This window comes from Falco biarmicus, chromosome 5 (assembly GCF_023638135.1).
Source record: "Falco biarmicus isolate bFalBia1 chromosome 5, bFalBia1.pri, whole genome shotgun sequence".
NCBI lineage: Eukaryota > Metazoa > Chordata > Aves > Falconiformes > Falconidae > Falco > Falco biarmicus.
The window spans coordinates 21,985,016-22,010,989 of record NC_079292.1 but is presented as its reverse complement, the minus strand read 5'-3'; the positions used below and the strand labels follow the sequence as shown (position 1 = coordinate 22,010,989).

The 25,974-nt window shown below is 47.8% G+C and overlaps 1 protein-coding gene and 1 long non-coding RNA gene across 3 annotated transcripts; both read right to left on the bottom strand.

The window, feature by feature from the left end:
- Positions 1 to 2,142: 2,142 nt before the first annotated feature.
- On the bottom strand, positions 2,143 to 15,888 carry ASB13 (ankyrin repeat and SOCS box containing 13). Its single transcript, XM_056341093.1, has 6 exons — positions 15,760 to 15,888; positions 13,455 to 13,642; positions 12,338 to 12,488; positions 10,790 to 10,924; positions 9,243 to 9,434; positions 2,143 to 7,470 (listed from the first exon to the last, which is right to left on the bottom strand). The coding sequence occupies exons 1-6, from the start codon at positions 15,800 to 15,802 to the stop codon at positions 7,343 to 7,345; spliced, it is 837 nt and encodes a 278-aa protein (XP_056197068.1). The 5' UTR covers positions 15,803 to 15,888; the 3' UTR covers positions 2,143 to 7,342.
- A 1,381-nt stretch (positions 15,889 to 17,269) lies between these two features.
- LOC130150300 (uncharacterized) lies at positions 17,270 to 24,138 on the bottom strand. Of its 2 annotated transcripts, XR_008822198.1 has the most exons (6): positions 22,521 to 24,138; positions 21,348 to 21,427; positions 18,816 to 20,348; positions 18,562 to 18,663; positions 17,638 to 17,857; positions 17,270 to 17,362 (listed from the first exon to the last, which is right to left on the bottom strand). It is a non-coding gene; the product is annotated as an uncharacterized LOC130150300 (long non-coding RNA). The 2 variants fall into 2 exon arrangements; XR_008822197.1 differs by having other exon boundaries at positions 17,270 to 17,857.
- Positions 24,139 to 25,974: the final 1,836 nt, after the last annotated feature.

The window sequence follows — 25,974 nt, the reverse complement described above, 5'->3', positions numbered from 1 at the left end:
ATCTGGGGAATACGAAAAAGCTTTTTGTGATGAGGAGAACTGAAGCCTGGAGGTAGGAACTGAGTCAGCTGGAGGCGATTTGTTGTTCATTTATCACTATCCATTTTTACTCAGGAAAAGGGTGGGGGGAACCCAACAAATACAGGTGGAATGGGGCCCAAGTTTGCAGATTTAAGAGCTTTGCAGGAATAAAAGAGCATCTTGGCTCTTGATCATCTTGGCGACCCACGATGCCTTTGCCGTCTGCCCACGGAAAACCGCCCGGGCTTGTTTCAGGGAGCAGATTTTTCAAAATTTTTCCAGGATTTGTCTTTCTCCTGCAAAAATGTGGCTGGTGTAGACCCAGCTGGTTAAGCATTTCCCACCTGCAGGGAGGTTTCGCGGCTCCTGCTGGGGCGAGCAGCGCCGCCAAGCGGTGCTGTGCAGGGAAGCACTCCCCGCAACCCAGCGGCAACAAAACCTGCAGATTTACAAGCTTTTCGCACTTGTATCGCAAATCGGTGCCAATTCCGCCCAAAACACCTCCCCAGAACACACAAGTACCTTTTCCCCACCTCAACCAGCTGCTCCAACCCACAAGAAGGACTCAGTAAGCAGGCTGGCTGGAGATCATCTCTTAGGGAAGAGAGGGACTGTCCCTTTCTATCCAAACACCTCCAAATTTCTTTGGGATTTTGTTTCCAGCCTCCATTTTCTTCCAGGATTCAGGATTTCCCCCAGCCCATTTTCAAGCTGCCCAGGGTGAAGAGCTATCCCTCAGTCCCAGCCCCTCTTCCCAGGTTTCAGCAACATGTGGGAAGCATTCCTGGGAAACAAGGACTAAAACTTCTTGGGGGCATGGCGGGGCTTGTTTTTCATTGTTTCAGTGTCCTCTCAAAATCTCAGACAGCATGCCCCTAAAAGCCTGTGATCACTAGAAAAACAAGCCTTCTTTACAGAATCACAGAATGGTTTGGGTTGGAAGGGACCTTAAAGACCATCTAGTTCCAACTCCCCTGCCAGGGGCAGGGACACCTTCCACTAGACCAGGCTGCTCCAAGCCCCGTCCAGCCTGGCCTTGAGCACCCCCAGGGATGGGGCAGCCACAGCTTCTCCGGGCAACCTGTGCCAGTACCTCGCCACCCTCACAGTAAAGAATTTCTTCCTAATATCTAAATTTACCCTCTCTTAGCTTAATGCCATTCCTCCTCGTCTTATTGCTACAGGCCCTACTGGAAAGTCTGTCCCCATCTTTCTTACAGGCCCCCTTTAGGTACTGGAAGGTGCTATAAGGTCTCTCTGGAGCCTTCTCTGCTCCAGGCTGAACAGCCCCAGCTCTCTCTGCCTGTTGTCCTAGGAGAGGTGCTCCAGCCCTCTGACCATCTTTGTGGCCTCCTCTGGACTCACTCCAACAGGTCCGTGTCCTTCTTATGCTGGGGGCCCCAGAGCAGACACAGCTCTGCAGGTGGGGTCTCATGAGAACAGAGTAGATGGGGAGAATCCCCTCCCTGGACCTGCTGGCCACGCTGCGTTTGGTGCAGCCCAGGATACAATTGGCTTGCTGGGATGCAAACACACATTACTGGGTCATGTCCAATGTGTCACCCACCAGTATCCCCAAATTTCTCTTCACAAAGCTGCTCTCAGTCATCTCTGTTGATACTAGCGACTGGCCCAGTGCAGGACCTTGCACTTGACCTTGTTGGATTTCATGAGGTTCACATGGGTCCCCTCTTTAAGCCTGCCAAGGTCCCTCTGGACAGCATCCCTTCCCTCCAGCAAATCAACTTTACCCTCAGCCTGGTGTCATCTGCAGAGTCAATCCCACTATGCCATTGATGAAGATATTAGAGTACTGGTCCCCATACAGAGCCATGAGGGACACATCTTGTTACTAGTTGCCACTTGGACACTGAGCCATTGTCTGTAACTCTCTGGACGTGGCCACACAGCCAGCACAGACTTGGGCTGGTTTGTCCTCCAGAGGGTAAGTTCAGCTGGTTGCACAGGTCCATAAAGCCAGGGCTGACACGCTGCCTGCCCACAGCCTCGCTGCAATTAAGGCTGAGGCTGACAAAGCAAGTGGAGCTGGCAGGGCTCCCGCACAGACCCCACACCCCAACCGCAACCGTCTACAAGAAGAAACACAGTCAGGCACAGATGAAACCTTCCAGAGCGAGTTTTAATCACGAATAGCACTCCAGCGTGTTCACACCTGCCCAAATCTTACCTCCACAGCATGCCAGGAACCATTACAAATCAGACAATCAGGTATAAATACAAATAGCATCTTCATAACATGCTATACTCTTTCCAAACAGAGGTCATTGCTTCCTGAGCCTGGTGTCTCAGTACCTAAACCCAGAGAAGAATCGGAGTATCACAGTTACAGGGCACCCACCAAAGAACAAGCTGCATCTATGCTGCTGGGTGGAAAAGTTGTTGGTTTGGGTTTTTTGGCAGGACGCATGAGGTTTTTGTTCAAAGTAACATGCAGGCAGGAGAGTCTCGGGTTAACTAACAGCACAGGCGAACCTAAAGGTGCCACATAGAAGTAGTCAAGATTTCCAAAGGTCCTAAGAAATCAGTGGGGGTTTTTTTCCTCCCTTACGCTTTGCTACCTTGCTATGGGTTTAGATGCTGGCTTTAAGTTTGAAAATAACAGCCTTGGCCTTAAAACCCCTGATTTCAAAACAACTACTGCTCCGGCCATCCCCAAGCCAGGGAACAGGATGTTCACCAGCCTCTGAGCTGCCCAAGGCTGGACCTCAAGCAAGCGCCAGACAGCAGAGACTGCCCTTTTACACTGAGTTTACTGCAGAGTTTACACTGACTCCCGCTGAAGTGCACAGGACAGGCACCATCTTCTTGCAAGTGCCTGCAGGATCACTTGTTCCCCTGAAGAAAGGAGGGAAGTGATGAACAGGGTGTTGAAAGCTCAGGTAAATACTCAAGGTCTTCAGCATTTGGGTTTGTTGGTTTTGTTTGTTTTTTTTTAAATCAAGAGGTAGAACAGATACTTCATGCTCATGCTTGCTTTAACCATGATGCAACCACTGCATTACTCATCTTCAGGTGCCGCCTTCCAGAGGACACTGAGGTCTTTTCTTGTTGCTGCTAAGATTAGGGCAGCTCTTGGGGTTTGCCCTCTTGTACAAAGATATTTTGTACAAGATATTAAAAAATAAAACCACCAACCCTGTTTGTGTTTGTTGCCTTCCCTTCTCTGCTGTTTCTTTATGCCAAGACTTGGGGAGCTGCACCAATGGCACAAATCTTTCCTTCATGCATAGAGGGGAAGGGTGGCTCCTCTCCACATCGTCCGGGGAAAGCAATGGCTGCTGGCATTACAAGGAGTTAATTCTTCAGCGCTGTGAGGCTTTCTTCCAATCATCAGCTTCAGCCACACCTTGTTTTTTCTGGACAAACTTCACATAGTTGGGGAAAAGCTGCTATGATCAAGCTCCCTGCTCACGAGCTGACCTTAAGAAGCCTGGCCAGCAGCAACCACCAGCGAGCAACCCGGGAGCAAGCCTGACTGTCCATAAGATGATTTTCCTGGATGAAAGCAAAGTCCTGTTCTCATTTGGGCTTCCCTGAAGCAGCAGCATTACTTCAGACTGCTCCCTGTGCTTCTTGGACCCATAGCAAAGCTGGCAGAGAAACCCACAGGACAGGGGAGGTGGCCCAAAATGCTCAACTGGGTTTGCAGTTTGGGGAGCCCAGGAAAGGGGATGGATGAAAGCAGGACTAACCTGGTGGGTTTGGGTTTGTTTGCATTGGATTTATGCCCTAATTTGACATTAGGATTAAAGGGTGAAGGAAGTCAAATAATAGCCAGAACATAAAAATAAAGCAGTGGGTGTAATCCAAGCAGAGTCAGTCAAGGAGTTTCACTTAATAATACCTCTGATTCAGAGAGCCTCCTTCATTCCCAGCAATCCCCAAACTCTTTAAAAACCCACAGGTCCTTCAGCTACCACTGAAACAGCAAAAGCACCCAGTCCCTATAATCTAAGAGTGAATTGGGTGCTTGGGATCTCCCAAGTTTTTTAACCCATAACTGAGAGAAGGCAACCTTATGTGGCCAGAGGGTGTATCACCCAGGTGAGATGCATAAACTTCCAGAAGATAAGGTCCTTGAGACCTTCTTTCTCATACACATAAGAAACAAACCACAATCACTGCAAAAATAACCGGAGGAGGGTAATACTGGAGGCAGCCACAACAGCCTTTCCCAACCCGTACCTACAACATGATGGTGCAATGAGAGATGGGTATGGCTTAATGGGATACAGAAAAGCATGTCCACAGCCTCTGGGATGTCTTGCAGGTGATCCTGAACCATCCATTTCTGTGGTTCATGTCAAGCAGGGCAGCGCAGTGCGACAGGTTAGCAGAAGCAGAGTGTTGGGGATGGCTCTTTGACAACCTGCCATGGCCTCTTGTGTTAGTAAGTGGAGCTACTCTCAGCAATTCATGGGCCAGGAGAGACCCTAATCCAAATCTGACCCTCAGTGTAGCCCTCACCCCCCCTGTTAGGGCAACGTTATCCAAAGCTTCTAATTCTAATCTTAATTTGAGATGGCTGCAGTGATTCCCAGCTCTCCAGACTATACTTGCAGTAAGGATGATGATGCTACTCATGCAGTAACAGCTAACTGCCACAAAAATTGCAGTCTGAGATATTAAGGTAAGCAAAACATCACATCAGTTTAATTTGGCATCTACTTCGCCTTTACTCTGAGCTGTAAAACACAACGGCTCAGAAGATGCTACACAACCAGCTGAGAAATCCCTGCAGGATTAAAAGAACTGAGGGCTAGACAGGGGGGATAAAAGATCAAAAAGAATATAAACCTCAGTTTTCACTTGCAGTTTAGAAACTCAGAGATGCACAAGTAAACACCTGTTGGGTCACCAACAGCCACGGCATGATCGGGCCACCTGCCTTAGAACCACAGCACACCAGGAAACAACTTGGGTGTCGTTTTCTAGTTTGTTGGCTCTCAAAGGACTTTCCTGGAACACCTCTCCCTCCAGACATGGCTGTAACAAGTGGATGTCTTAAGAAAACTGCTACTCAATGGGTCTGGCTATTGCCACCAAATAAGAGGTGCTTAGCTCTCTCAGTAAGCCCCTCCTGGATGCTGCATTGATCAGCAGGACCTCTAAAAAGACATTAAAAAATAAAAACAACAAAACTTTCAGACCTACCAGAAAGGTGATTTAAAAGAGAGGGAAAAAATAAAGATGACATAAATAGGAACTTGTAATTTTATTCTCGGTTGTTCAAGGAATCTTTAGCTTTTACATTGGAAACTTGGACTTACCCGCTTCATTATTTCGTCAGCTTAGGCAATGTTAAAAAAAGCAACCTAACAAGGGATTTGAGTTGGAACCAATAGGGAAGGTTTTCACCCCAGATTACCAAAAGGTACACTTTCCTAATACATGTTTGTCTGTAAGGACATGCATGTTGGGCAGAAGAAGCTTTTCTTGAAAACAAAACCTTTATCCTATCAATCTGGCAATAAACACTTCTAGGGCTTCCCTGAGCTTCTCAGCAACTTCACATTTCTGATACATTAAAGACAAAAAACAGAATTATAAACAGACAATTACGCAAAGAGCAGGATCTCAAACTTTTTTCTGTCCAGCTCTATATGACACGGCACAGCAAAATAAAACCACCAAAGGGGTGCAGAGGGAATGAACCTAACGGAAAATTAAAAAACAAAGTGATTTGCTGGTCACCATTAAAGTGCATTCAGTTCCACCTCAGCTCATCAACCCTGTGCTTATGCGATTTTCCCCTGTCCCTCCCAAGGCTGAGCCCCATCGTGCTGGCCAGGGGAGCGAGAGATCTTGAAAGAGATTGCTTACTTTTAATCATTAATTCACAGCATGAAGAATGTTGAGAGCCCTGAGTTAGCTTGATGCCACATTAGACAGCGGATTTCGGGACATCTGCTGTCATTCAGAGGAGAAATTTATTCTCATCACAGTGCTAAAACTTGCCACGGGGGCACTGGGGAGCTCCATCCCCTTAGTACCATGTATCCTGTAGGTTACTGCCTTCAGACAACATGTAACATCTCATCTGGAGGGCAGACGACAATTTTGGCTCTGCTCATACAAGATTCAAATCACAGACGGACAAAGCTGCAGTCACGCCAGCTGAAGCCGAAGGATTCAAGCACAACACTCAGCAGCACACGGCTCAGGGCTGCCTCCTGCTGCCAACCTCTGAAGAGGCTCCAGCACTGAGAGACAAACTCGGAGGGGGGGAAAATAAAAATAAAAATCTCAAAACCTAAGTCAGAACCCAGCCCTCCTATTGCCTTTCACGTGTGGGTATACACCACAGGGATCTGCTGCACCGCTACACAAGGAACATGCTCTCACCGTACTTCAGGCACCATCGGGCAGCAGCTCTGCCACTTATTGCACAGAAAACCAACAGAGCGACCACAGTGGTTCAGAGTGAGTGGAAAAATATTGTTTGGGACCAGCCATCTGGAGGGAAGCATCCCTGGATGTGCAGAGAGACCTGCTTCCTGCTTGGGCTTGAAAATTAGACACGGTGATACCCTAGAGGAACACTACAGTAAGGACTGGCTCACCGTCAGCAAGGAAGGAGCATGGGCAAAGTCACCCCTGATCTGGCAGCAGTTTGTCCTCACCGCTGGCGTTGAGCCAAAGCCCACTGATGTTCACGGAAAGTCAGTAACCGGCTGCAGTACCTCTAATTAGTCCTGAGCTTGCTGGAGACTTAATTTGCCTCCAGCTAGAGCACACACGTCTCTCAGACCTTGTCCCTTGGCATTAGGCAGTCGTCACCTGAGTTATTAACACTGAGGTGGGATCCAGCGCTCCCACTGCAGAAACACACACGTCTGTATCCGAGGGTATCACCTCCAAATCCCTTTGCAGTCAGCGGAGAGAGGCGCTCCCAAGGCATACTGTATCATCCCAGCACAGGCATCTAAAAGGGGACAGATGAATCATGCTCCAGAAGTATCTATTTCTCTTCACTGACTGCAAAGGGAGCCTGGCTAGATTATACGGAGATGCCTTAGGCTAGAGACATGTAAAATTAGGCAAGACTAACCCCACTCAAAGAGCGAGCACTATGGCCTCAAACACAGTGACAGTCTAACAGATCCAGCTTCAAGCCAGTGCTACACATCGTCTGAGCCTGTTTTTGCCCACGGAGAAGAGGAAGTGCTGCCTCATAAATACTATTTACACCAGTTTGCTGAAATTAAAATTAGTTTCTTGGGGGGAGGTAGAAGAGAAAGAGACATCCTTCATACTGCGGGAGCTTAAGATATCGTCCTTCCCAGCCACCTTTTCCCCATCAGTTGTAGGACAGGTACTGGATTAGTCGCGGAGGAATATTTAGCTTGGCAATCTTCTCCAGTGCTCGCTGCCCAGCAGCCTTCCTCACTGTAACTCTGCAGAGCTGTGACAAACTCAGAGGCGTTTCTAAAATGAGAAAAGAGGATCCAAAGTTAGGGCTGCAGCTCAGCGGACTGCTGACCTTCCCAGAGAGCACAGACCTCCTGTCGACATCTGGCATCACCCCTGCCATGATCACAAGCCTGGCCCTGCTTCCAAGCGCTCAACCTCCCACAGCACCCAGGCCCAAGGAAGGCACTGCAGAGCCACAGGCGTGCTCCCTCAAGGCTCATCCCAATGCAAATCCCACCAGAAATAGCATGGCTGCAGCATGCTTCTCCCAGCTCCCTTCCCCACCTGCATCCTCCAAAGGCTAACGGTGCCCAGCATGTCACCTGCTCCGATCCACTGGGGCCATGCAAGACTTTCAGATCTCCCTTAGTAATGCTGTATTAAGTCTCAGCAACACTGCATACAAGAACAAAAACTACTTCTAACACTTCCCTACCACTCCGTTCCTCCATCCGAGAGATGGAGACTCAGCACTCCGCTGAAAGCTCGAATAAAACTCCCCACAGCCCCTTCCAGGCAGCCCCATCTGCAGCCCACAGCCTCAGCACCATGTGTTGATGCTAGTGCACGGACGCAGAGTTACAGTCTGGCACAACTGCCCTGGAAGGAGTCAGTCCTAAGAAGCTTCCATCCCTATACCCCCACAGCCTTGGCAATCACCAGCCTCCAAGGTCTGCATCTGTCCTGGACCTAGTCCTGAATGTAATGATACCAATTAAAAGAAAAATAATACTAAAGCTAGCACAATACTGTTACAACGGTCTGCGTTGAAAAGCAACTCGTGCAGTTCTGCTGGCTGGACTGAGGGGGCTGTAAACTCTGGCAAGATACAAGAAGTATTTATGGGCATGCAGGATTCAACCTCTTCAGCCAGCTCAGCTGCAGCCAGACCAGCACACTTCATGGCTCTCTAAAGAAAGAGAGCAATAAATAACCCAGAGGAGAGATTGCTACAGGGAAAGAAGTCAGAGGGAGAAGGGGCTATAAGGGGCTCCCCACCGAAAGGACTGCAAAGCCAGAAAATACTTGATTTTTCTGTAAAAAAGACATTTTTCTTTCTATAAGGAAGAATTTTTTTACTGTGAGGGTGGTGAGGCACTGGCACAGGTTGCCCAGAGAAGCTGTGGCTGCTCCAGCCCTGGAAGTGTTCAAGACCAGATTGGACAGGGCTTGGAGCAACCTGGTCTAGTGGAAGGTGTCCCTGTCCCTGGCAGGGGGGTTGGAACACGGTGATCTTTAAGGTCCCATCCAACCCAAACCATTCTGTGATTCTGTGACTTTTAGGATCATCTAATGCTATGGTGTTGAGCAACAGTCTGCAAAAGCTCAGAAAGGTCTGTAATTTACTCCTCTGAGCTCCACCAAGGGTAACCAAGATAAAGATTGATTTAAAGCCATTCTCAAACCTCAGTCAAATGTCTCCTCCAAAATTTGACAGCCAACACAGCTAAAGTTTAATGCTTTCCCTGCCCCAAATAAAATGAGTTTTCAGCTGGGTGATTTTCTTGACCTGACTTAATGCATCAAAGCATTAACGCTCATGCTGACACATGAGAGGGGCCTGAATTCAGTGAGGGCATGATTTGGACCATCTTTCCACTGTCATTCAACCACAATTAAGCAGAGTCAGTCTACGGTCAGCTGCTACACTTTGCCACCAAGAACTCTAAACCTTCACAGGAAGATGATCAGGGATCTACAAATCAAAGCTGACTGAGAATCACGATCTGGTGCAATGGAGCTGGCAGTGACTGAATTCCTGGGGCAGGGGATCATATCTCACTTACTTTCATAGTACTCAAAGCACTTTGCTGTGGGACTGCTGCTCCAGGTGTAATCCGATGGCTTCTTTCCTCGGTTGTCCCTTGCGTAAATGTTTCCTCCAAATTCAATCAGCATCTCCACCAGATCTACATTTTTCACTTTTGCTGCATGGTGGAGGGCTGTCTCATGAAGTTTAGCAGCATTCACATTTGCCCCTGGGGACAGAGAGAAAACCAAACCTGTTCGTGAAAGCCTCACTTGACCCAAATGTAAGGAGTGGTTTGACTGGAGAAAAAAAATGCTGTTAAAACACACAGGACCAGCCAGAACAAGATCCAAACAGCACAAAGAGGAAACTAAACTACTGAACAAGTTATTGGTGCTGGCAACACATGAGTTTTCCTTTCTGGCTTTATGATTTCCTTGCAGAGAAATTATTTTAGTCCATGTTACCAGGTAAATAAGCTGCTGAGTGTGAAGTTCAGAATTGCTTCCTGAATCCGTGCTGTCCAAAGCCAGCAAAAAGCCATTCACAGTCATCCCAGCGGAGTATTCCCACAAACAGTGATGGCTTTGTTAAATATTTTAACAGAAATACTCCAGACTCATGATAAACTGCAGCTCACCATCAGACACTACTGCAGGATCAAGTTTTAGTTACAGATACTTTTACTAAGAAAGTTTGGGCTTTATAAGCTTACAGCAAAAGGTCCTTCTCATACCCCCACAACTGCTTCCATTTTACCAACTGACTTGTTAGCAGAGGTGAGACAAACCTCACTCAATTCAAACTATTGACTTCTAGGTATGTGTGGTCACACTGAACTCCCCTTACAGTTAAAGAGAAGAAACAGGCATTTCTGGGGAATCAATTGATGGGTGCCCAAGACAGGGAACTGGAGTGGCTGGAAACAAGCAAGCTTAGATGTGTAATTTTTAGACAAATGATGTTCAATGAAACAAATCCCCACCCCTGGGCCAAATCTCCTCCCAGTAAGCCCAAGCCACGACACGAAGTCCAACTCCAAATTCCCTCAAAGTTAGCAGCAAGAAAACTGGGATGTGAAACCTGGAGCACAGAACATTGACTTGAACATCCAGCAAACTCATCTGGGCATAACACCAACCAGATCTCCCTGAGGTATGAAGTGACTTCACCTCTGGTTTTCTGTACAACATCAAACCCTGACATCTCCCCCTAAAACCTACCCAAAACTGTATGACTGCGCTACCAAAGCTGAATGCATGCTCACCAGCTGATACCACTTTGGAGAAGAAGCTGATACTTTGCTCTAAGGGGTTGAAAAATTCTGAATTTTATGAAAATAAGGGCATGAGAATGTGACTGAGAACATCACAAATGGGATATTGACAGTCATATGCTGAAAAAATGCTTAAGCATTAAGCTTTGCTTAGGTAAAGGCAAAACATTTCACCTTTGTCATCTATATTATGCTGTGAGTGAATAAGCTCTTCAACAAGAATGCCACTGCAGAGCACCAAAGGAAATGCTGTGCACAGACACCACCATCTCCTGCCCACCCAGAAGCAAAACCTGTGCCTGCCATACCTGCCTTCAGCAGCAACTTTGCACAGTCCAGATGCTCCCTGGCACAGGCCACATGTAGGGGAGTCCCAAAATGGCAGTCGTGAGCCTCCAAGTTCGCGCCAACATCGATGAGGAGTTGCACGCACTCTGAGCTACCTTTAGAAAGGGAAGATCCAAGTCAAAACAAAGAATCCAGCTCAAATGGGAGCATACGGCAGGCTGGGATCAGCTTGACCCACAGACAGCCTGTTTAATATTTGGGGTGATGGCTGCAAAACAGAAGTGCTTGTGAGCCAACGCAATACACTGTAGGACAAAGACTGTGAGACCACAACACAAGAAATAAGAGTCACACCTGCATGGCACTGAGACTAACATGGCTCACTGGGAATCAGGTCAAACGAACCTGAATTCCAGGGTCTGCACAAAATTGCCTGTTGTTTGTAGAGACGGTTGTATTGCTGATCCTGCCCTGGGTGGATCAGATCACCCTCAAGACCACTCCAGCTTTAAGTCTTCCAATGCTAACAATATGACTTAACAGAAAGTGGGCAGTCATCATCATCGAGCCTCAGGAAAAAAGTTTAACAAGGAAAAGCTAAGCAAGAGCTCACAGCTACGTATTTTACGTCAGCACCTGTTTGTCAAAAACGCTGTCTCCCATAGCCTTCATAGTCAAAGGGAAACTGTCCAGGACAGGGAGGAGAGAGGAGGTATTACATCTTACAAAGAGGAAACTGAGGCACAAAATCATTAAGGGATTTGGTCACAATCATCTAATGGGGACATTGCCACTCTCACATCCAGGCTTTCCTGCTGTTGCAGCTGTGCATGCAGAAGTTCAGGGGAACAATTACATTTAAACACCCCTCTGCCACTCCTCCACCTCTGCTGCCGTCACAGCCACCCCTGATGCTTGCTCCTGCTCTGTAACCCAGATCCAAAAGTCCAGAAGAGGCTTGAGTAAAGGCCAGAGGTAACAGAGAGTGGCTGGCATGTGCCAGCTGGGACATTATTTTGGCCCCTGGGGTTTTCTCTTATCCCCTGGACAGACCCTGCAGCTGGAAAAGGGTGAGTGAGGGACAAGGAGCACTACAGCACCGCCCAACAGTCCCTGGCACTTTCTTCCCACCCAACAGCCTCCTCCAGCAGCTTTGAACAACCACCTGATTAAGATGGTCTCATGCCCTAATCAGAGCAATTTATTCCATCTCAACTTGGACTAGAGGGAAAGGGTGCAAACTCCCCTCTGCTCACAACAGCAAAGCTACTTGTTTGCCTGAAGGTTTTTCTAATAGAGCACCAAGAAGCTGTCGTTTTATCTGCCTAAGATCTTATCTTGAGTCTGTCATATGGGATAAAAGCACCCAACACAATGGACAGCTTTATTCACCAGATACCACAGCACTCTGCATTCAGAATTCAACCAGGGATGTGCCCACTGATGTATCTGCAAGCTGTAATGGTCTGATGAGCAACAACAGCTTACAGTCAACTTAAGACACTTGGCAGCTGCTTTTTTTTTCCATCCAAGCCGCAAATAACCATGCAAAGAGCACACCAGCTTACCATTCATGCAGGCTTCATGGAGGGGAGATGCTGTGTAAAGGGGAGGATTCACCTTGGCACCGTGGGACAGCAGCACTTTCACACACTCTATGCTACCTGAGGCACAGGCATCGCAGAGCGGAGTGCTGCCATCGATATTCCTGGCATCCACCTTCAAGGCAGAAAAAAAGATGTTAGGTACCTGCAGGCTGCTGTGTGGCATTACCCTTTTGCCTATGTCCTCACTTCTTTTAACCCCAGAAATATTCTGAGCTAGGGAAAGAGTTGGTTGCTAACTGTCAGCAACATGGCTTGCACTGTTCCCATCACTCTCAGGGCATGGATGCACATTAATGACACAAATTTAGGCTGTTATTTCCATTCTTAGATTTTTCTGCCCCTCTCCTGGCAGCTGAGTAACATGTTAACTCCTCATCTGCTTTAGTGCAAAGCTCAGCTTCATCGGCGGACTGAGCCAAGCTGTCTGACTTTAAAAACGAGTAGATATGGTGCTTAGGGACATGGTTTAGCGGTGGACTTGGCAGTCCTGGGTTAACGGTTGGACTTGATGAACTTAATGGTCTTTTCCAATGTAAATGACTCTATGATTCAATGCGAAGGACTAGGGAGCAAACACGTGCTCCACTTCACCGGCTTTGTTCAGAGCACTGCTGTCTTCAGTGTGTGAGAAGTCACAAGCCCTTGAAGACAATTGTCACCAGCTATACCCAGAGATTCTGTTTGGCTGATTTTTGTTTCCGTTGTAAAAATTAAAGCAATAGAAGAAGAAATTAAAGAATAACTATAAATCTCCTCTGGAAGCTACATGACCCCTGCTATTCTTCTGACCCCTTGATTCATCCCAGTTACCTTTAGGTATCTGAGTCATCTGAACTAGATTTTTAGTCACCCTGGGTTCTGCCAAGTCAGTGAAGAGAGAGAGGGCGAGACAGAAATACTTTCAGGTAGATGTTTACGTCACATCAAGCTCCAACACCCTCTGAAGAGGCCTGCCATCCTCTGCTGACTGTCAAGAAAGCCCAGGGTGATGAAGAACCTAGAGCTAGACGGGGAGAATTCAGATCCCAGGAATAAAATCAAGATGAAGTTCCCAGCTGGATCAGACCCAGATACACACCTGGGCCCCTGCAGCCAGCAGAAGCTTGACACACTGTGTTTGCCCCCGCAGGCTCGCCTCATGCAACGGGGTGATAGAGTCATAGGTGACTGCATTCACACAGGCTCCACTCTCTATCAGCTGCTGCAGCTGTAGGATCTCTCCCCGCCTGGCTGCTTCATGAACTGGTGTTCGATCAGCCCAGAAGCCTAGAGAGGAAAGAATAAATAAATAAGTAAATAAATAAAACCATACATGTCGAGCAAATGGATCTCATGCTGGAGAAAAGCAGACAGGGAACGTGGGCCAGCAGCTAGAAGAGAGAGCTGGGAACAAGGAGCTTATTCTGCACCATGCCCTCACTCAGCGTGTGTTTTTTAATTGGGTGCTTAATGTTTGTAGGTTCCCGGTTGACCGTTGCCTTGTCAGGGACTGTTTGTATTGCTGGGCTCCCTTGCAGTTTCTGAAATGCTTTGCTGTAGTTGCTTGAAACTATATCCTAGCACAAACCCCAGCAGCGTTCGTTAGGTCCAGATTCATCCCAGCGAGCTCTTAACCATTTAGCGTTAAGGGCGCTGTCCCTTCTGGCTCCATCTGAAATCACTGGAAACAGGACATCTCCAGAGAGCAACTCAGCCCACCTAAAAAGTATCTTCCCCAAAAGTCAATGGAGCTTCAACAACTGAGTTTATATCGTCGACACCTTCGCTGAGCATCTACAGCTGCACGGGGCAAGTCTGGGTTTTGCTTGCCAGCACTAACTGAGGATATCATCTCCTTTCAGGTATTTTGCTTTCAAGGTAGGAACAAGTACAGAACAGCCCTGTGCGTTTTCATGCAACTTTCAGCAAGATAAAGGCATCTTCTCCATAAAAATAAGTGCCTTGGTACCCTGCAAAAGCAGGGCTTATCGCAGCCATATGGTGCTGTTTGCATAAATATTAATACTAAAAACCACCGGCAAACCAGACCTTGCAGTTACAGTTCCTCCCCTTTACACATCTCCATAAGACCCCCATTTCAAGGCAAGCACTGACAGAGCAGAAGAAAAAGGGTGATTTGCCTTATTTCTAAAAAAAATAAACGCCTTGTCACATATTTCAGTTGGACTGACCATATCTCTCTCCATCCCTAAATGCAACATTTTCTTTACCAGCATAAAGCAGCAAATGCCAACACAAGCTAGTGTTATGAAAGATGGAGCAGACCTGAAGAATAACGCAACACTGAGGTGTATAGTGGACTGAAACCACTCCTTGAAAGGGAATCACGAGTACTGGCATTTTCCCAACGCACAGTTATAAGCAGGCTTTTTTGTTTGCTTCTTAGATCCTCATCCCCTTGGCCAATATCCCTGGGCAGGATCTTTTTTCCCCTCTCTGGAGCTTGTCCTGGTTTATGTCAGGAGAAGCAAGATGTCTGAGAATGAGGATGGAGCACTCAAATTGCCAGTCACCGAACAGCATCACTTTGTCACCACCAGGACTGAGGAGAAGAAGAAGCTCCAGCAGCATTTCACTAAGTGCTTATTTATACAGCCCAAAAACCCAAACCTGCACACTGCAGGCTCCTCAAATTTCTTCTCTCCTACTGCACAATTCCCTATGTGGCAGGCTGACATGAGAAATAACACCAGCAGTCCCCATAGATAGGGCTCCCACCTGGAGCCGTACGTGGGGTTACGGGGCAGCTGGGGCCAGAGCTCCTACATCTGCGGCTCAGGACCTCTGGTTCAGCCCTGCCAGCTGCAGCACCAGGCAGGGGGGGCACGGCCGGTCCCTGCTGCAGCTAGAGAGCATCCGTGCCAGGGGAACCAGCCGTGCAGCACCGCCTCACGCTCCCTACGGGCTCTCCTGCGGGTCCATCCACGGGGCAAGCTGCCGGGCTGGGCCCGCTGCTCCAGCCGGCCGGGCCCCGTTCCCAGGGACAGGATTTCTCAGCGCTGTGCGAGCAGCTCTGTCACCTCCAGCGCTGCGGAGGGATGGCGGAGACAGGGCTCGGGCCCGGCGAGGTGCTGCGTAGCTCCCACCCGCCATCTCCCTCCAAGGAGGGGGCCATGCCCTCTCGTCCTGCTCCCCAGCAGTGCCGCCGCGGCTCGCACAGCATTCCCCACACCCAGAAGCGGGGGCTCTGCCAGCAGCATCCTCCCCTTCCTCGGGTGAAGCCACCCGCTCCCCGACCCATCCTGCGCACCCCAAAACAAACACCCCTGCGCCACCCCCCCCACCCCCCGAAACGCGGCGCTAACACCGGCCCCCGCCTCTCCCCGTGGCGGATCAACCCCACCGCGCCGCGCACACGGACCCCGCGGCCGCGCCCCACGCACTGATCTCGCCCCGCAGGGACCCGCCGCTGGCGGCGCTCTCCATGGCCCGGGCCGCCGGTCCGGCCGCCGCCGCTCCGCCTCCGGCCCCGGCACGGCACGGCACGGCCCCGCACGGCACGGCACGGCCCCGCACGGCACGGCCCCGGCCGCGGCGGCCGCCGGGACTTGTAGTGCCCGGGCGGGGCGAGCACTGGGGTGTGCGGGGAGGGGGTACTGGGGGCGGAGGGGCTCCTGAGGACACTGGGGTGTGCAGGGAGGGGGTCCCGGTGCGGGGATGCTGGGGGCACTGGTGTGTGCGGGGAGGGGGTCCTGGTGCGGGGGTACTGGGGGCACTGGTGTTTGCAAGGAGAGGGTACTAGATGCACTGGTATGTGTAGGGAGGGGGTACTGGGGGCGCTGGGAGCACTGATGTGTGCAGGGAGGGGGTTCTGGGGGCATTGGGGGGGGACTGCTAGTACTGGTGTGGGGGGAAGGGGTAGTGGAGGTACTGTTGTGTGTAGGGAGGGGGGACTAGGGGCACTGGTATATGTGGGAAGGGGTACAAGGGGTACTGGGATGGAAGGGGGGCACTAGTGTGGAAGGAGGGGTGCTGGGGATACTGGTGTGGGTGGGGATTGGATACTGGGGGCACTAGTGTATGTGAGGAGGGAGTTCTGGGGGTACTGGTTTGTGTAGGGAGCAGGTACTGGGGACACTGCTCTATGGGGAGAATGGGTACTGGGAGCACTGATGTTTGGGGGGACTAGGGGCACTGGTATGTGAGGACGAGGTTACTGGTGTGTGGTGGGAGGCATGTATTGGGAGCCTTTGGTGTCTGCAGAGGTGGTACTGGGGGACTGGTGTGTGTGGGCTGGTGGCATGTGGGGAAGGGGTACTGGTATATGTGGAGGAATGGTATTTGGGGGAACTGGGGTGTGGGAAGGGGTACTGGGGTCACTGGTGTGTGTGTGTAGGGAGGGGCTAGTGGTGGCACTGGTGCAAAGAGACTGGGGTGCTGACAGGGGGAAGGAGAGGCAACAGAGACCCATAAGACCGGTGTAGAATACAAGAAGATGCTGGGCAGGCGATCTGGGGACACAGGGTGTTTTGGGGAGAGGTAGGGCTGCAGGGCTGGTGCTTGTGGAGAGCTGGGGAAGGGGCTCAGTGTGGAGGGGAAGGACACACGGCTGTGGGATGGGGTGCAGGAGCTGGATGAGAATGTGTTTTGGGGAGCTGCTGTGGCAAAGAGAGGTTTGGGGTGCGCTGGAGCAGACTGGAGAGAGCACTGGGGCCTGCAGAACTGGGACAATGTGAGTACCAAAAATATGCCAAAAATGAAGCGGGACTCTTTTCCCTGGATCCCAGATGGCAGCAGAGTCCACTTAGGTCCCAGGGCTGAGTGAGCTGCTCTTCCAGAGTCACCAGGACCACAGCGAGTTCCTTGGCAATTATGTCATTGATGATATTACTTCCTGGAAATAACACGTCACACATGCAACATGGAACAGGGAGCCAGGCCTCCCAGCCACTCTGTAACAACTGGCATTTCTTTATTGACCTCTCTGGTTTTGCTGGGTCATCCTGTCAATCGTTGCTCTGCAAAATTTACAAGTAGGTAAGACAGCTGAAACAGAAGCACAGAAAGGTGATTTGCCAAAGATGACAAAAAGAAGTCAGTGCAAGGCTGAAACTACAGCCTGAATGGCTTAATTCCCACTTGGTTCACCCAGGAGAGTGCAACCTTTTTCTACCACTTCACCTCCATCTATCCCAGATTTCTGATCTCTCAGGGTAGGAGCTAGGGTAAGATGCATTCCTTAAAATCTTTATTTTAAAGCTTCTAAAATAACCATGCCCGCATGGAGGCAACAGCAGAACCTGCAGGAAACATCCACTTACCATGCTTGATCATGCCAATGAAACCATCAACAGCGCTGCTGGTGTCTCAGATATCCAGTCATCATCACATCAGCTCACCTGCTGCAGGGGCATGCTCCAAGGCTCCAAGCACATCCCTTTCCTCAGCTCAGGAGCCCTACACAGCAAGTCCCATCTCATCAACAAATTGCCGATTAGTTACCCAGGGTCACCAAGTGGGAGAGAAGCCACAGCAATCAAGCTGCAGGAGACCAGAGCCAAATATCAGCATACCACACTCAGAATATGAACATAAACATCACTGCCCTAAAATCTTGCACATTCTCCGATGTTTCTCCGGTCTTACCACCTAGGACTAAAACCGCAGAGCCAGGTAATACACGTATTTCTTCTTCCACCTTTTCCTCCTCCTCTAATTACTAAATCCTCTAATTACTAAATCTAATTACTTATCTCTAAATTACTGACTGTTCTTCGTGTTAGAGATGTAGGAGAAACAACCCAGGCTGTACAGCAATCTGCCATTCATCCATGGGTTTTCTTTCCCTGTGTGCCAGGTTTTGCTTCCTGACCCACACTCACGTAGTCATATCCAGAAATACAAAGCATTTGCTGTCCTAATTCCCAACAGATTATTTAGATAGCTGATATTTATGAGGACTTTAAAAGAGGCCATGGTGCCTGTATGTTTGTTTTGCTTTGGCAAAACAATTTACCCAAAGAGAAACCAGACCTGTGGGCTGGTGTTTATGTGGGCAAGGAGTTAAATTTGGGTGCTAGTTTGAGAAACACGACTTGACTCTTCACTTCCTGAACTCTCAAAAAGGTACCATGCACCCAAAACACTGATGCCTTCAATTCGCTAGCCGAGCCAAGCTTTGTCAACAGCTGCCGGCAGCTTGGACAGCTGCCATGCGATAGTGTTATTAACCTTTTCTCATTTACCTCCGAGTCTTGAAAGAGGAGGCATGTATCAGCTTTCCTGTGTGTCCTACTTTGATGGCATTCCCAGTCTTGCAGTCTTCCCCTGATGTCCTTCTCCAATTGCTGGAGTAAGCAAGCAAGGAGACATGTTAAATGGATTTATAAACGGAGACCCCAAAAAATCCCCTTCACCCCAAAAAGATTCTGCAGGATTCCTTCACTGCACGGCCCTGACGTACACTTGCAATTCTGTTCATGTTTTTCATTTTGCCCACCTGCTTTGCATTTGTATGTGCACTTCTCAGGTGGTTGGGAGATACTCTCTAGGGTACACAGCCAGCTGAAGAACACCTGCTTCCCCCTTCCATCTACAGCAGAACAAAGGATGAAATAATATTAAAAAAATTTACATTTATATATATATATATAAAAAGGAAAATTATATTGCTTCTTGCTATTCTGCAGTGACTACACTTTTAAAACAGAAATCTGCCCTGTGCTCGTGCCCAACTTTGAGGGAAAAATCAATATTTTGCAGCAATGGACATTTTTCTCCTGAAAATACTGATTTTGAAGAAAACCAATTTTCCATTGCAGGAAGATGAAATTAAATAAGTCCAGAGGGAAACTTCTGGTCAGCGCAGTGGCAGACCTGCTGCCACTTTCAAGTAGTAAGAAAATCAAGCCTGTCTTGCACTAACTTCATAACAACTAAAATTGGTACACCCTGGTAACTGACAGAGTATGAGGATTAGCCCAGGATAGGACCTCTCAAAATGTGAGCTATTATCTTTTCTGTCCATATGTTGCAGCCATTCATGCCAGCCTCAAAGGCAGGACAAGATAGCTGGGTAATTGGTTTCACATTTTCCAGGGTTTCCATTCCCTATTTAAAGTTGCAAAGAGTTGGCATGCCAGCACCATTAACAGAAACACAGGCAACAGGGCTGGAAGTGATCTCAGAAAACCACTTAAATTTTCTCACCTCTCACCCCAAAGTAGGACCAGGGATGAATATAGGAAGTGGATAAACTCATCTGCTTAGTGCCAGGTAGAGATGGAAATACTCTACGGGCCTGCACATAATGTCAGCTGCAGTTCAGACAGGGCTGGGGATTAATCAGCTTTTGATAATGGAACTATGACACAGGCAATAATATGAAGAGATAAATACAGTGTCTGCCTCAGTTTGATAAGATCAGGAGTAAATGTTCCTATTTCAAAGCATATTCCTATATACACAACACCTGAAAGAAGGCCACTAAGAAGGATGGCATTTTAACTTTCCCAAATTCCTTATCTGGCCTCCAGCAAAACACTCACTGCCTCAGTTTTCTCCTCTGTAAAATATGGATATTGCTGATTTATGAAATCTGCCTGATGGAGGAGTTTAAGCATCACAGAATGGGCTGATGTGGCTCAGGGCAGGAGAAACTATTCTAAGACCAGCCAGCACCTCTTCAGCCTCACCTGGCTCTTCTGTGGAGAGAATGTAGGATTAATAAATTATGATTCTATGATTACATGGAAGGAGATAGATTAGAGGTTGGAAATAGCACAGTCAAAGTGGGAAAGAAGCAGCTGTGGAGGAGGATCATGGATACAATCTAAATTTCCATCTATGAGAAAATAATTCACTGTAAATATCACTTAGCTGAACAGGATCACTTGCCTGCATCTGCAGATAGTCTGAAATAAGACACAGTAAGATACAACGAACTCCAGCCTCACACAAGCTGGTATCAGCTCTGAAGATAATAACAATGATTGCAAATGCTCCTTCTGTTTAATTACTACAGGACTGGTAACTGCAAGAGAAGAAAAAGGTACTCTGTTTAGGAGATCTGCACGATCTCAAACACACGGTCTCATTTTGCCATGGTCAAACAGTAACATTTTGGTTATAGAAAGAACTTGTATCTCCTGGCTCCATTCTTGTGCTCAGCAAGGACTAATAATGTTTAGGCTCTATCTTCAGAGACTGTTGGATTTACAGTACAAAAAATACAGAATAAACAGCACAGCTATTCACTTTTACAATTACCTCAACAATGATTTTTCAAAAATGTGAGGGAAATGGCAAAGGGACTTGAAAAAAAACCCCACTTGCTCACCACAGAAAATCCTCATCTGCACTTTGTCACTTTCTTGTCATCTTTGACTCATTTCCTGAGTGGACCTAGTAGCTGCCTGTGCAGTGTGTGGTTTTACACCACTGTGAAAACACCATAAAACAAGCCGGGTTTTGCTAGAAGCAAAGAACCAAGTTGGTTGGTTAACAACTTTGATTCTGATTCCCCAGTGCTGCTAGAACTATTGCAATGTTTGTTATCACAACTTGAACAGAAAGCTGGTTTCTCAGGAAGTTACAAGATGCCAAAATAGCCAAAAAACCAAACACAAGAATAAACCAAACCAGAAACCGAAAATATTAACTGTTCTTTACTGCAGGAGGTGTATACCGCATGAATACACCAGGAGCAAGTACCAGAGTTCAATGGCAATGAAAATACAACACATTTTCCAACAAACACAAGCAGCATATCAGTCATGGGTACAATGTGATTTGGGATTTCCTCCAAGAGATGAAAGACTCTTGACATACCAGTAGGCTCTAAAAATGTGCTGGCCTATATAGATAAGCATATGCTGGGAAGGTAAGAAGGAAGATTTTGAGGGAAAAGACTCAATCAGCTATTTCTCTGGAAGGAATAATCCTCTGCATTTAATTTCAATCTGTGACCCGCAATGTTGGAAAACACACGATAAATGTTACAGTCATTCTCAGAGAAACCAGATATACGTACATCGTGCTGGAGGATTCCAACATCTGGATGGAGATAGAGATGGTATTTGCTGTGGTATTTTTGAAGAATTTCCCCTATTGCTGAAAGACATGACAAAATCAAAGGTCTTAGGCAAAATTTGGTTCTCTTGCTGCAGATCCCAAAGTAATTATGGGAGTTTTGCTTGAGTCGAGTGAAGGATGGGGCAAGACAGCTTTATGGGAGATGACACACACCCTGAAAGCGTTGTAGAATAAAGTAGACCTTTGAGCATTTCATGCTTTTCTTTGCAGTTTGTTTTGACACTCCTTTACAGAAAATAGAGTAGAGCAGAAATGAGTGGGGAGCAAACCTTTTTCTGTCCATCTGGATTAAATCAGAAGGGCTCAGACTTTGTGGTGGTGTGCAGCAGCCATTTCTGAGCTAGCTGCCTGCTCCCACCCCTTCTCAGGTGACATGACACCTTTAAAAAACACTCTGCAGTTTTTCGGGGCATACCAAACATAACGTCCTACCAAAGAGGTCAAACAAGCCCACAAGTTCTCTTTTCCCACTTTCCCTTTCAGTTAAGGTCCTGAGCCAACACTTCCCAAGCCAAATGGCTTTGAGCTTGGTAATTTACCACAGCACATTAAAAGTTCCTCAAACAACAGATGCTGAGGCCTACCCGACCCTCCAGATAGGCCTCGTGGTGCTGCATCTAGGGAAGCTTCTGGTTCAGGCTCATTTCTGTACAAAACCAGGCAATTTCTTGGGGCAGACTTGTACAAAAAGATCAGTCAGGCACCGTCCTGCTTGGCTTCATTCCTGAAAGCACTGCCTGGGAAGGGAAATTTCATCTTGACATAAAACCATGCTAGGATCCTGCTGTGACAGATGCCCATCATGCCTCTTCTCCCTGCTGTAGCTACTTGCCTGCAGTTCCTCTCAGTTTCTGCAGTTGCCCCTCTCGCCCCTGGACACATCTGTCCAAAGTCTCTGCAGCAGAGGAACGCCAGGGTTTTCAGCACCCTCCCAAAAGGCACCTGTGATATTTTCACGTGCTTGCATTTTACCTTTTAGATCGGCTTTAATCTGTCCCAACAGCCGTGCCAATGAAAGAACACTCACACTGGGCATCAGCAGTATCAGCCAGCCACGGGCTTCATGATTTGGCTCTGAGATCTATGCAAATGCAAACGTGTTCAGAATTACCTTGAGCCACTGGTGACCTCCTCCCATCTAGACTCCCTCTGCAGCAGTTAAGAGGATGGTTCATCGACTGGATGATCTCATGAGCAGAAGAGGAAGAGGGTCCTCCAGCAGATCACTGATTTTCTAGAAAACTGAAGAATCCAGTCTGTGAAACCACTACCTTGTTGTCACATTGGGCTGAAACTGGCTAATGGCTTCAAAAGTTAATAGAAGAGACACACAGACAGAAAGAGTATGATCACAAGCCTTGTTTCCTTAGGAAACCAAATGAAAACCACACCAATCTCTCATGCCACGTGTTATAAGGAAGTGGGAGAAAACCAAAGAGAAGCTCAGTGTTTCCACCTATTTCTTTGTCATCTGCTCTCCCATGATTCACACGTGGCAGGAAAAGGGGAGGGAGCCTGCAGGTCCTATGCCATTCAGTGTCTGCAGGCTGTGTTTGTACACTTCACACAGCACCTGGGACTCCTGACACTGCCCCACACAGTCAATAATGACCTCAAGCCTAACTATTTGCTTTATAGTTTTGTGTTGTCTTTCAGCAGGAGGACAGTCCCATTTTCAGGAACTGCTACTTAGACCTCCCCGTTGCTTCATTTCATTGCTACTATTTTTTTTCACCGAGTGACTGACAGCATCTGCAGGCATCATTCATTTTTTTTCTGAATAAAAGAGGAAACAGATCTTCAAATGACACTTCTTTATTTTAGACTTACAAGTATGCCAGAACTTTATGAGTCATTCTTTCAAAGAAGCCAAAATAGAGTATTGCCAGGAACTAGGTCCCCACCACAGTTAGATCATGAGCTTTTCTCTTGCACAGACTACATGTGCCACCACCCAAAAAGGCATGAGGCACCAAATAGCAACACAGAAAGTCCAGTTAGAAACAGTCTGACCTCCAGAGGTTCCAGTTACTCTCCCCAGCAAAACAATAACAAAATTCCCTCAAATTCCTTCTTTTTCTAATAGATGCAATGAGACTAGATCATTGAGACAGGAGCTTTCACCAGAAATCCTATGTTTCCTCATCAAAAATAATTCCTTATACTAAAATACTTGCTTTTCATTGCGGCAGTGGCTGAACAGTCACACTTGAGGTGGAAACCTGAGCACTCTGACTGCCAATCTGCTCTTCCTTGGCAACATGTGGAAGCTCAGAGCCCTTCTCATATCTCCTAGGCTGAGGCACACGTTTACATGGGGCTGCTCATCTCACACTGTCACAGGGCAACCGGGGACACTGACCTTCCAAAAATATTTCTGTCTCACCTCACCTGAGTACTACAGCACAGGAACATGGAAAGCCTTTTTTCTTACTCCCAGGCTAGCTGTGTTTAGGACCAGCAACACCAGCAAGAATTCCAGCCTTTGATATATCAGCAGGAGCTAGAAAAATCAGTGGATCTGGCAAATCAGAGATACGCTGCTATGTACTCAGAGTGCAAAACTGCTATCAACACTGTCTTTACTGACTGTAGGACACCAGAAAAATCACTTACTCTTCCCTGTGCCTTCATTTTTTCACTGGGCAGTAGCACTTTGCACTCTGCTGCTCTGGTAGCAAATTCTTAGGATGGGTGAGATATCTGTAACGACATGTTACTGACCTGCAGCATTGCTTTGAGTAATAAATGACTTACAAATGAGCTGAAACCTTGTTGCCTCATGTCCCTTTTTTTTTTTGTTTTTTGTTTTTGTTTGCCAATCTTTCCTGCTAAGGCTATGAATACCCCAGTGTGCAAAAATACACCCAATTAGGTCAGGAGAGCTAAACCAGAGCCTGGGCACTGGGGAGCTGAGTACAGAGACACCCAAATAGGCTGTGCAAACACCAGCAAGGACTGGGAATCAGTCCCTCTATAAATGTATTGGCTCAGCTGGGTGATCGCACAAGGTGTCTGGGGCATGCATCACAGTATGGACACAGCACCACAGACATCATTGCCAAAATCCCAGGTGGGTTCCTTGCCAAGCACACACCAGACTCATTGCTCAGCACAGCCAAACGCATGCCCATGCAACACAACCATTGACCCATCATGCAGCATGCTGTGTTCACAACAACCCCTTACGTAAGAGGCTGGGCAAGCCCAGATCATCATGTTCCCTGCTCCAACATCTATTACAACATTGACTAGTTGCTGCATTCGCAGCATCCCTGAGAGGCTGCTGAGCCTGGTGAACCCTAAAAATTATCATCCATTCCTACTGTTCCATGTAGAGTCTGACAATACTGCAATGAGTGTCACATGCCGGTCTGAGACCAGAGCATGGTTCTGTTTGTATTCTCAGGAACAGAATCAAGACTCAAAACGGAGTCAAGAGCCAAGGAACTTTATTTGCCCAACAATAAATCTGCAAATGCAAAGGGAGAGAGAGAGATAAAGAGAGAGAAAGGAAGAAAAGAAAGAAGGAAAGAATGGAAAGAGTTCAGAGCGATAGCTACCACCCCAGAGCTCTGGCGTCCCGATAAGTTTGATTCATTTTTAAGTCTAGTGGGGGAACATTCCATCCCGCGTTAGTTGGTTCTGGTTTTTTATAGAGTTGTTACAAGCTGTTCTGCTCAACCACACCCCCCACCCAACATTGGTGTCCAACATTCCTCAGGGGCCTCCAGGCATCTTGACCCCCCTCACCTCAAGTCTGGGCACATGCACAGGGGTTTGGTTAAGTTTTGCAGGGTCAACCTCCCCTGTTGCTCCATGGCGTCAGTCAGTTTTGGTGGCAGTGGTGTTATCTTCCTGCCTTAAATCTCTTCTGAGGCAGTGGTGTTATCTTCCTGCCTTAACAATGTATTCACTGTGGTGATGGCATGAGTTTAGCAATGTTGAGACAACACATCTGCTGTGGCAATGATGGGCCTCACCAGTGCAGTCTCTCACAAATGAGGCAACTCAGAACCATCAAAAGAGACCATATACCTCTTGGAGCAACATGAAAAGGATCTAGGGCACAGGTGGTGTTCTTTATGCTCCCAGTGAGAGGAAGTGGTTTAGGAAGGAGGAGACAAATTATAGGATTCACCTGACCAAGAGGGGCAAGATAGTTTTATCATAGAACTGTTTGGGTTGGAAGGGACCTTAAAGATCACCATGTTTTGCTGCTGCTGCCGCCATGGGCAGGGACACCTTCCAGTAGATCAGGCTACTCCGAGCCCCACCTTGAACAACAGGACAAGGGGGAATGGTTTTAAACTAAAAAAGGGTAGATTTAATTAGATATTAGGAAGAAATTCTTCACTATGAGGGTGGTGAGGCACTGGCATGGGTTGCCTAGAGAAGCTGTGGCTGCCCCATCCCTGGGGGTGCTCAAGGTCAGGTTGGATGGGGCTTGAAGCAACCTGGTCTAGTGGTTCACATGCAACTACTCAAGTGACATGTCTCCATGCTGGGCTGATCTAGACAGCCCAGTTTCCATCTACCACCTGGAATCTATTTATCTACTTCTT